At 31.2% G+C, this 11,523-nt stretch overlaps 3 protein-coding genes across 3 annotated transcripts; 1 reads left to right on the top strand and 2 right to left on the bottom strand.

The window, feature by feature from the left end:
* Positions 1 to 64: 64 nt before the first annotated feature.
* Positions 65 to 6,456, top strand: LOC134829608 (acetyl-coenzyme A synthetase). The gene is made up of 5 exons (XM_063842782.1): positions 65 to 877; positions 1,715 to 1,910; positions 2,024 to 2,472; positions 2,543 to 2,636; positions 4,821 to 6,456. The coding sequence occupies exons 1-5, from the start codon at positions 564 to 566 to the stop codon at positions 5,775 to 5,777; spliced, it is 2,010 nt and encodes a 669-aa protein (XP_063698852.1). The 5' UTR covers positions 65 to 563; the 3' UTR covers positions 5,778 to 6,456.
* On the bottom strand, positions 6,424 to 7,226 carry LOC134829610 (uncharacterized). Its single transcript, XM_063842783.1, has 2 exons — positions 6,932 to 7,226; positions 6,424 to 6,866 (listed from the first exon to the last, which is right to left on the bottom strand). The coding sequence occupies exons 1-2, from the start codon at positions 7,171 to 7,173 to the stop codon at positions 6,521 to 6,523; spliced, it is 588 nt and encodes a 195-aa protein (XP_063698853.1). The 5' UTR covers positions 7,174 to 7,226; the 3' UTR covers positions 6,424 to 6,520.
* Positions 7,227 to 8,306: 1,080 nt separating this feature from the next.
* Positions 8,307 to 10,759, bottom strand: LOC134829206 (nose resistant to fluoxetine protein 6-like). The gene is made up of 8 exons (XM_063842204.1): positions 10,698 to 10,759; positions 10,312 to 10,477; positions 10,120 to 10,251; positions 9,865 to 10,064; positions 9,451 to 9,786; positions 8,709 to 9,383; positions 8,534 to 8,645; positions 8,307 to 8,481 (listed from the first exon to the last, which is right to left on the bottom strand). The coding sequence occupies exons 2-8, from the start codon at positions 10,334 to 10,336 to the stop codon at positions 8,477 to 8,479; spliced, it is 1,485 nt and encodes a 494-aa protein (XP_063698274.1). The 5' UTR covers positions 10,337 to 10,477; positions 10,698 to 10,759; the 3' UTR covers positions 8,307 to 8,476.
* Positions 10,760 to 11,523: the final 764 nt, after the last annotated feature.

Raw genomic sequence — 11,523 nt, 5'->3', positions numbered from 1 at the left:
TCCGATTGTGTAATGTAAAAATGGAGTACTTTTCGTAAATCCGTTTCAGTTTAACATCGACTGTCGCACTGTGAAGACCTTTTAACATTAGTTTACGTTCATGAAGTTTTTGAATTGAAAGAAAAATAGCCGAAGACAGAGAATTGGAGTGTTCACTCTCTTTTTCCTTGCACATATTATCACATGCATGTCGACTACCTACGATAAGATACGATACAAAAACATTCCCTCGAAAAAATCAATATCAAAATACGAAAGTTGTATTACAAAAAACAACCAAAAGTTACAAGTGACACAATTTTTGTGGAATAAATTCTAAAAAATAATTCGATGACTTGAATTTTCGCTTACCTATGTATTGATAGTATATGAAATACATACATTAAAATAAATTAAAGTGCTTAAAATCACGGACTCAATATTCTATTAGAATAAAAAAAAAAAGCAGACCAACTCTACTTATTCGTTGAAATCGACAACAGAACGAATAATATAGAAAAAACAACCAAAAAAATTGTGTTTGTGTGTTAGTTCCTCCGAAAGAATCAAATTGACAGAGTACGATGCCGTCGTCAGAGCAAAGTGTCTTCTTACCTGACGCAAAACTAGCAAAAAATGCTTACGTCAATAGCTTAGAACAGTATGCAAAATTATATAAGGAGTCGATTGAAACACCCAACGAATTTTGGAGTAACATTGCTAAACAATTCTATTGGGAGACATCAGCTGATCCGGAAAAGTTTTTCAGTTACAATTTTGACATTTCAAAGGGACCCATTTCGATAAAATGGATGGAAGGTGCATCCACGAATATTTCTTTCAATTTGCTCGATCGCAATGTAAAGAATGGATTAGGAGATCAAATTGCATTTTATTGGTAAGTAAATGAATAGCCTTGACCTTTTTTCTTTATTTTTTTTTTCAGAATTATGTCTCCCTTAAATTTCTTTTCTTATCTGTTTTAAACGAGTTTTATACCAAAACATCATATGCAAGAGTCATGTCGGCAATTAATCAGTTTTTTGTTTTCAATTTCAAGGTTAATAACTTATCAATTTATGTTTTATTTTGCTGACATAATCTTTTATTTTTACGTATGCACTTGATATGAGACCATTGCGTTTAATCTCGTTCGATATGTGGCTTAGAATGATTTATGCCAATCTAATTCGTGTTTACCTTATCACATCGGCAAATCGTACGACTATCATCTTGCATTTCAATATTATCAAGAATGCAGTCATATTTTGCTGATTGATTAAAAAATACTTCAAACCTTATCATCTGTTAAGACAGACGAGTTATTCCTTAATCATTAAGGGATTCTCAGCTTGTTTTAAAAACAAAACAAAAATTCATTCGTGTTCGATAGAGTCATGTTCTTGTTTTAATGTTACAATCCTTGGAATTAAGCGTAAATCGAGTCATTGAAGTTCAGTAGTAATTTATTAGTTTCAGCAAGTAAATGAATGTTAATCCGTCAGGAGAATTGTTATTTACATTAGGTAATGATGAAAAAATAATCATTTAAAGAAATCTAAATAACCAAAACGCATTTAAATATTTGACTTTTGATAAGATATCGACGCTAATTTTTGTGTTGTTTTCCGTCAGATGATTAAAATGACATGTTATCTTGTAAGTTAGAAACAATTTAAAGTTTATGAAAGCATATCATGTCAAGATAATAGAAAATTAATAAAACTTTTTTTAGGGAAGGAAATAATCCAGACGATCACTCAAAACTGACGTACAAAAAATTATTAAGAGAAGTTTGTTGTTTTGCAAATGTTTTGAAAGCTCACGGAGTTACAAAAGGTGATCGTGTTGCCCTTTACATGCCCATGGTATTGGAATTGCCTATTGCAATGTTGGCTTGTGCAAGAATTGGAGCAGTGCATTCGATTGTTGTAAGTACATAAAACATGCAACTCCTATTGTGTAATAAGTAATCTAGACTGCCTTCGTGCTTCTTTTGGCATTGAAACTTCTATCTAACTGTTTTTTTTTTGTAAACCTGTAGTTTGCTGGATTTTCATCTGATTCGCTCGCTGAACGTTTGCACGATTGCAAGGCAAAGGTACTCGTGACTTCAGATGGCGCATGGCGTGGCGAAAAAATTCTTCATTTGAAGGCTATTTGTGATATGGGAATGCAAAAGTCTGAGGAATTAGGACACAAAGTAGGCACTTGCGTTGTTGTCAAGCATTTGCGTCGTGTAACTCCGGGAACAAAAGATTGGGATGGCGATGATTCATGTCCATGGGATGATGATCGTGATGTTTGGTGGCATGAAGAAATGGAAGATGCTGAGCCAGCATGTTATCCTGAATGGATGCAAGCCGAAGATCCATTATTTATGTTATATACGAGTGGATCAACAGGAAAACCCAAAGGAGTATTACATACAACAGCTGGATATCTATTGTATGCAGCAACAACTTTTAAATTAGTATTTGACTACAAACCTGGGTGAGAAATAACACAATTTGAAAAATATTTAAAAAAAAAAAACAAATAAAATCTCTGTTTATCTTTTTAGCGATGTCTATTGGTGTACAGCAGATATTGGATGGATTACGGGACATTCGTATGTTGTTTATGGTCCTCTTGCAAATGGAGCAACTAGTGTTATGGTTAGTTTTTTTTTTTTTTTTGAATTAAGGCGCTTTTATTTTATTTTGAACTTTTTGTCCCACGCGATTCGTGTTTGTCGATTAATAATAAGCCTAAAGAATCATCAAATAGACTTTCAAGAATTTTCAAGCTTGAGAACCATCCAAAAGACATTCAAAGGCATTTTCCATAACTTTTGTTCAATTTCAAGCTTATGATTCTTCAAGCTTAAGAAAATTGCTTGAAAAAAAGAAAGAAAGCTTGAAATTGAACAAAAGTTATGGCGAATGCCTTTGAATGTCTTTTGGATATTTTTCTAGCTTGAAAATTGAAAAATTAAAAATACGTAAAAAATACGTAATTTTCATTTTGAGAGCCCATTTGATGATTCTTAAGCTTGAAATTGAACAAAAGTTATGGCGAATGCCTTTGAATGTCTTTTGGATGGTTCTCAAGCTTGAAAACTGAAAATAAAGAATACGTAAAAAATACGTAATTTTCATTTTGAGAGCCCATTTGATGATTCTTAAGCTTGAAATTGAACAAAAGTTATGGCGAATGCCTTTGAATGTCTTTTGGATGGTTCTCAAGCTTGAAAACTGAAAATAAAGAATACGTAAAAAATACGTAATTTTCATTTTCAGAGCCCATTTGATGATTCTTAAGCTTAAAATTGAACAAAAGTTATGGCAAATGCCTTTGAATGTCTTTTGGATGGTTCTTAAGTTTGAAAATTGAAAAATTAAAAATACGTAAAAAATAAGTAATTTTCATTTTGAGAGCCCATTTGATGATTCTTAAGCTTAAAATTGAACAAAAGTTATGGCAAATGCCTTTGAATGTCTTTTGGATGGTTTTTAAGTTTGAAAATTGAAAAATTAAAAATACGTAAAAAATACGTAATTTTCATTTTGAGAGCCCATTTGATAGTTTTAAAGCTTGAAATTGGTCAAAAGTTATGGAAATTGTCTGTGGTTGTCTTTTGGATGGTTCTCAAGCTTGAAAACTGAAAATAAAGAATACGTAAAAAATACGTAATTTTCATTTTGAGAGCCCATTTGATGATTCTTAAGCTTGAAATTGAACAAAAGTTATGGCGAACGCCTTTGAATGTCTTTTGGATGGTTTTCTCGCTTGAAAATTGAAAAATTAAAAATACGTAAAAAATATGTAATTTTCATTTTGAGAGCCCATTTGATGATTCTTAAGCTTGAAATTGAACAAAAGTTATGGCAAATGCCTTTGAATGTCTTTTGGATGGTTCTTAAGTTTAAAAATTGAAAAATTAAAAATACGTAAAAAATACGTAATTTTCATTTTGAGAGCCCATTTGAGGATTCTTAAGCTTGAAATTGAACAAAAGTTTTGGCAAATGCCTTTGAATGTCTTTTGGATGGTTCTTAAGTTTGAAAATTGAAAAATTAAAAATACGTAATTTTCATTTTGAGAGCCCATTTGATAGTTTTAAAGCTTGAAATTGGTCAAAAGTTATGGAAATTGTCTGTGGTTGTCTTTTGGATGGTTCTCAAGCTTGAAAACTGAAAATAAAGAATACGTAAAAAATACGTAATTTTCATTTTCAGAGCCCATTTGATGATTGAGAAGCTTAAGAACCATCCAAAAGACATTCAAAGGCATTGGCAATAACTTTTGTTCAGTCTCAAGCTTAAGAATCATCAAATAGACTTTCAAAATAAATATCCCTTTCCTTCAAAAAATATTTGCGGGACAATAAGGCCATTAAATTTAATTATTTCACTTTATGTCGCGAAAAAAAATAAAAAAAAAATAATTTTTTTAACTACTTTTTTGACGTTTTTTCACGTTAATCGTTGGTTGAAGACAATAAAATAGTTTTTACTTTTATTATTTTAAGTTTGTAAGTCAAAATTTTAATAAAATTTCACAAAATAAAAATTTAAGAAAAAATAATAAAAAAAATTTCTTCACGTGACTCAAAAATTTTTTAAAGCAAGTTCAGTTCATATCTTATATAATTTTAATTTTCACAAAAAGTACAAAAAAATGTCAAAATATTTCCTTTTTTTTTAATTATTTTTATTTTTCCCCCTGAATTTTTTTCGGCAAAATCGGAAGGGGGGGCCACATAAAGTGAAATAATTAAATTTAATGGCCTAAGTTCGAAATAAATTTAATAAATATGATATTATCTAATTAACATTTTCTTAACTTAATGTTTTTAGTTTGAAGGCGTTCCATTTTATCCTGACAACGATCGTTATTGGGCCGTCATTGAAAAATATAAGGTTTCACAATTCTACACTGCTCCAACTGCTATTCGTGCATTAATGAAATTCGGCGTTGAACCTGTCAAAAAACACGATATGAGCTCCTTGAAAGTGCTTGGAAGTGTTGGCGAACCAATTAATCCTGAAGCATGGCTTTGGTATTATAATAATATAGGCGGCGGAAAATGCTCTATTGTCGACACATTTTGGCAAACAGAAACAGGAGGTCATGTTTTAACACCTTTGCCCGGCGCAACTCCAATGAAACCTGGATCAGCTTCCTTCCCATTTTTCGGTGTAAAACCTAAATTACTCGATGAGGGAGGCGCAGAAATCAAAGGAGAAGGCGAGGGGTATCTCGTTTTTGCTCAACCATGGCCCGGAATAATGCGTACTCTCTTTGGAAATCATGAACGTTTCGAATCAACGTATTTCTCGAAATTTCCAGGCTATTATTGCACGGGGGATGGTGCTCGACGTGATGCAGATGGATTTCTTTGGGTTACGGGACGTGTCGACGATATGTTAAATGTGTCGGGACATCTAATGTCAACAGCAGAAGTTGAATCTGTACTCACAGAGCATGAACGTGTTACCGAAGCTGCTGTGGTATCTCGCCCTCATCCCGTTAAAGGTGAATGTTTATATTGCTTCATAACACCTAATCAGGGAGGGACATTCGATTCACAACTCGTAAATGAGTTGAAGAAACTTGTACGAGAACGTATTGGACCATTCGCTCAACCAGATGTAATTCAACACGCGCCAGCACTTCCCAAAACAAGATCGGGAAAAATTATGCGGAGAGTTTTAAGAAAAGTTGCTGTTAACGACACTGATGTTGGAGATATATCAACATTGGCTGATGAAGGAGTTGTTCAACAATTGTTTAATAACCGTCCAGGGAATTAAAAAAATCAAGAAAACAACTTCTTATTAGTAATATATTCTAAGAAAAAATGTTCTAAATGTTCGGGTAACAAAAAATTGTCTAAGTTGAAAGTTACCTTCATTTATTAGGTATACGTATAATTCAATGCACAAAGGTCTTTCAATCACACACTTTTCTCAATCCAATTTAAATGTTTAAAGACCCTGATTCTTAATTTATTGATTATTCTTCAGTCGACAATTGTTTAATTACGCTTATTATTAGTGGGTATTTAGGTAAAAATGAATAACTTTAAGATTTGCAAAAGCAACAAAAAGTCTTTTCGACAAAGACTAAATGTGTGGAAAAAAACTATTCAGACACAAACTTCAAATGATGATGACGTAAAACCGATACATATCATTCCATATATTTTGGGAACCTTATTAAATGTTTAAATGTGTTAAATTAATATATATCTGAGCTAATACATATAATGAATAACGAACAAACGCTTTTAATAATTAGCTTTGAGCTTCATCAAACAATTTTAAGAATGAAAAAAACTTGCTGTTCAACAACATTAAATATGAATACATACATGTATATTATTGTTATTGGATGAAAGATTTAAATTTCCAAGAAGACAGTTAAAGAGAGCCTAAGATATAGTAAAATATGTTAAAATAAATAAAGATATAATTAGTTTATTGTTGGGAACATCATTTTTGTTTTTACTAAATTTTCTTTATAAATAGCTTAAATAAAACAACAGAGAAATGTTTCATAGGGCTCCCGCTCCAATTGGAGGCAAATTTTCCTTTATAGCTGAAAACTTATTCAGCAAATTTTCATTAGAATTTTCGACATCAACCATCTCTGCACTTGAAGCATTCAATTTGTCAGGAACCAAAAATGTACTTTCTGTCTTTGTCACGTTGACGATTGTTCCCGTAAAGGGTAGTGCATCTGCTAATGCTGTTAAATTTGAGATTTGTCCAACATGAATAGGTTGTAAGCCTGTCATTACGTGTCCGCTTGTGTTAACTTGCACAGGCAATGGAACATCGCCGAATTCTAATGTACCATTGTGAGAAGATCCGAAAATTGTAAGCTGAATTTGATCATCACTATATTTCGACAAAAATAAAAATTTTGTATCCGTACAACATTCAAAAATCTATTTACTACTTACACAAGCTCACTACTTTCGGAATTGTCTATTTCTGTATCTTCACTATCTGTATTATTAACATCAACTAATACTCCAACTTCATAGACAACTTGTCGTATAACGTAAAGTTCCTTATGAGTCCCATTTTGGGATGTTGCGTTATCGATTTCAACTACTTCGATCTCCTCTTGAGGACGAGCTTTGACACTTAAATTTATTGCAAAAAGTATTAATATCGCAATACACAAAACTCTCGGAACCATCTTTCGTTTTGACTTTTCGTAAAGCAATCCAAATTAATACTGAGCCCCTATTTATCGCACAATAGGTCTTTTATATGAGAATTTTCACAAAAAAATGAACGTAATGAAACTTACTTAGAAATGGATTGATCATTTTTACCATATTTATTACAGATCGTATTAATTATCACCAATGAGTGCTAAATATGATAACCATCAACTTTTTGTATCATGACATTGATTATTACGAGTCTAAACAACAGATTGGACTGAGTGAATCATGTTTTTTTCTCACATGAAAAAAAACAATTTGTTTTTAAATGTAATTTATTTAATTTTTTATATGTTTCATTTTATCATGTTTTTTCTAAAAAAATGTCATTGATTAGTTTTTAAGAGATGATGTTATATATGGTCTTCTATGAAATGCATAATTTTCCGAATATTTATTTTCCCCATATTCAATATCTTTGCTGAATTTAGATTTGGATTTTGTTTCTGTCAAATTACTATCAAAATTTGTTGCTTCTCTCTTTGATAGATATACAATTCGTTGATCGTTTCCGCTGCCTTCATTGTCATCATCGTAGTTTGTATCAAAGGGAGACAAATCGTAATCTGATTCTCGTGCATATCCTTCTCTATAAAACTCATAATCGAATAATGGCGATGCTCCCGCAATAATGAAGTACAAAATGCAATTTGTTATCTATTGAACATTATTTTGAAAATATTAAAAATTAAAAAAAAAAGTTAAATTATGTAAAAATTACCAAAACTTTGAGCATGATTCGTTGTTTTTTAAAAACTTTACTACCTACAATTGCCTCTTGGCTTTTCGAATATAATTTTTTACTATAGGGTGTTAATAAGTTTATTTACTATTTCTGTTAGAAGACTCTGTCTGACTCGTTGTTATATGTATACTGTTTTATTAAGTGTGAGACAGCAAAAAACTAGATACCAACTGTCGTCTTTCAAAGACTTTACATTCATTTTTATCCTTTTTTGAGAGATCTGTGCAAAACAACTGATATTGACTCATAAAATAGATTTGTTGAGTCATCGTAATTTACAAAAAATTCGAGTTTTGTTACTTTTCAAATATGTTAACTCCTATTTATTCATTTTATCAAAAACAAACCATAAATAACAAAAAATGGCAACGGCAAGCACTTGCATGTTTTAAAATTTTTAGTTTGGTAAACAATATAACAACTAAGTTGTATTCTAATTCCATTCCCTGCATTCAACAGCTACGTAACAAGTTCCAAATGTTCTGTAAATCTAGAATTTCTTTTTCCTGCAAACAATTTAAAATAAGTCAATCTATATTTAAGTAAATCTATATTTCGGTAACTGGATTCTAATTTAGACATACCTAATTTTCGGAAAAGTTGATTTATCACACCTATTGTAGGATATTCGATTAAAATTGTTAACACAAAAGCTATGAAGTGCGAACATATGAAACATGAGGTTGAGAACAATAACTGTGAATAGATTAAAAACAATTGACAAATTAATTCGTAAATAGGAAAACTTTTAATTATTACCAAAGGAACTGTCCCAATATTACTTGCGCCTTTGCTTGCTCCTGCAATGATGTACAAAACAGAGATGTGACAAATGTATGTTGTATACGTAAGTCGATAAACAGGTAAAAATATAGGAAGATTTAACATCGAAGTGAGGAATGTTGTTTTCTTAAAACAGAAAAGAAGAGCTGCTGATACAGCTGTAAGTCCCCAAATGTTTTGTGTGAACATTGCGTATACTGACATCCAAATTGATGGCTTTTCAAAATCATATTCGTAAAATAGTTGCGTGGACAACATTGATAACACAGCGAATATTGGTAAAACATACCACATATAGTAAGCTAATTTGTACTTAATTTTTGTTAAAATTTGACTATTTTTCATGGGATGATACAATAATCCAAATGATATTCCAATGAAATAAGGACCGGCATTTGGCTCAATTGCACTCATGAAATTCTGAAAGTACGATTGTTGTGTTAATACATGACGTTCTTCAGGAGTTATAACTAATATTCCATCCAAATTATAGATGTATGTCAAAATTCCTGCAGATGCAATTGACAGAAGTGTGATAATTGACGTAAATACCCGCTGACATTTTGGATAACGCCAAATGATCATCAGGAAAGCTAATGCGAACATGAACAATTGAAATTCTAACGTTATAAAGTAAGTATGAAACATGCACTATAAACAAAATAAATACAATAAAAAAAATAAGATAATGTAAAATTGGGAAAAAATAATTTTTTACCATTTGTGATTTATCATATCCACTGTTTTGGTAAAAGATGTTAGCCCACCAATTTTTTCGACAATATTGTCTTTCGACTCCTCCGATTCTTTGCCAATGTGCTGAATCTTGTATTCTTACCAAAAAGGTAGCATTAAAAAATACGAGAAAGCCGTAAACAGGAAGAAATCTTAAATATCGATAAATTACTGCCAAAGGATAAAATCTAAATTCTTCATCATTTTTAGTTGCGACTTCCATAATTTGTACAGCCAACATAAATCCAGCAATCGCAAAAAATACTTGGATATATGTAATTCCATTGAATAACAAAACAGGTAATAATTGATGATAACTCTGAAAAATAGAACAAAGTTCATTAGTTTTTTTTTTTTTATTAGAAGGCATGTTAAAACAAAAAAAAGAGACACATACTCTTTCATAATACTCTGGATTCAAGGCGATCTCAACAGCGTATCCAATTGTTGTATGTGAGAAGACCATAAAGTATAAAAAAAATACTCGAATTCCTTGTGCGACTCTCAAATCTCGTTCTGTTTCATTTTTTGCAGGTTGAACCAATTTGTAATAATTTCGGGGTATAGAAAATGCAGTAATGAGATTCCATTTCAATGCTAAAAATATTCAAATGTTAATCGTTCTTATTTCATAACAATCTAAATATCATACTTTTGTCGTTAATTGCTTCTTTGTAGTAGTTTAATGTTCCTTCATCATTGTTTCTTCGATCTGCATAAGTACATATTGCTGACATTGCAACAATCGCTCCCAGAAACATTAAAAATATTACATCTAAGTAATCTGCATGATTGAGAATTTAAAATTATTAAAGTTGTGTCGCTCAATTTTAGGTTCGCATACCTGTTTTGCTTTCTTTATTGTCCATATTTGTCTCACACAGTATAGCAGTTGAGTATCCCTTTAATTTGAAGTTATTCAAATAGAGATTTACGCATTTATTTATTAGATCTCTATGCTCTTGGTTGTAAGCATCTATGTGTTTGAACAGCCTTGTATCGAGAGTGTACTTCAGATGTTGAATCGCATAGTCATAAAAAGGCGGAAAAAATAAATAAGTACATATGACCATAAATGTTTAGATAGATGTGTGTCACTTCATTAATCACGATGTCAAGTTCATTCATCAAGTTTGTAAAGTCACCGTCAACAAAAGAGAAGAGATCGCCGTCATCATATTCGACACAAAAATTTATAACTATAACCCATTTACGCCTAACTATACTTACGTTGTAATTTATTTCAAAGTCATTTTCTGCATGAAGAGTTTCGACAAAGCTCTCGTTAAAAGTCTTCAATTCAGTCTCACATTTTGTCAAACATAAGCCCGTGGTTAGAATGTCGTGTCTATAATGACGTTTTGTATCGTTTGAAAAACTCTCAATTTGTTTCCAGAATAGCGACGTAGCATCAGGTTTAATCGCCGTCCTAACTACACAATACGTCGCTAAACTTTCGGTCTCATACATGCATTTGTGAAACTGGTCGACACGATGAAGCTGTGGCATTTTGTGGTATGATGGCACTGTAACATGAAAAAAGATAAAAGAAATTAGTGATTTCATCAAATCGCCTAAACCGGTTTTATTGGCAAAGATTATAAAATTTAAATTTAGAGAAAATAAATTCATGAGTGAAGTTTTTGATCACATAAAATTTTGATCTGAAAGTTCATAAATATTCAAACGAAAGATTTTAACATTTGTACAGAGACGAACCCAAAAAATTTTCCTTTCTTAAATCAATATATATTTGTATTTTAATTATCGATTTGATGTAGTCAATGCAAAACGCGTTTGAAGTGATCTTCGTTTCCGATATTAAAACAAAAGTTTGTATGCTTAACAAAATGTTTACTTGCTACCTTATTTGTTTTTTTTGTCGTTTCAGATACTTCAACCTTGAATTTTACTTAGATTCTCTGATTTCATTTAAATTGAGAAATAATAATGGCAGTTATTTAGTATAGTTATATAACATAATGCAGTTTCACAAAAAGCATCATCATTTCTGTTGATGACAAAAGAGATTATAATTTTTGGCAAAAGGTTAATA

This window comes from Culicoides brevitarsis, chromosome 2, assembly GCF_036172545.1.
Source record: "Culicoides brevitarsis isolate CSIRO-B50_1 chromosome 2, AGI_CSIRO_Cbre_v1, whole genome shotgun sequence".
In the NCBI taxonomy this organism is placed as follows: domain Eukaryota; kingdom Metazoa; phylum Arthropoda; class Insecta; order Diptera; family Ceratopogonidae; genus Culicoides; species Culicoides brevitarsis.
This window is presented reverse-complemented; position numbering and strand designations above follow the sequence as displayed.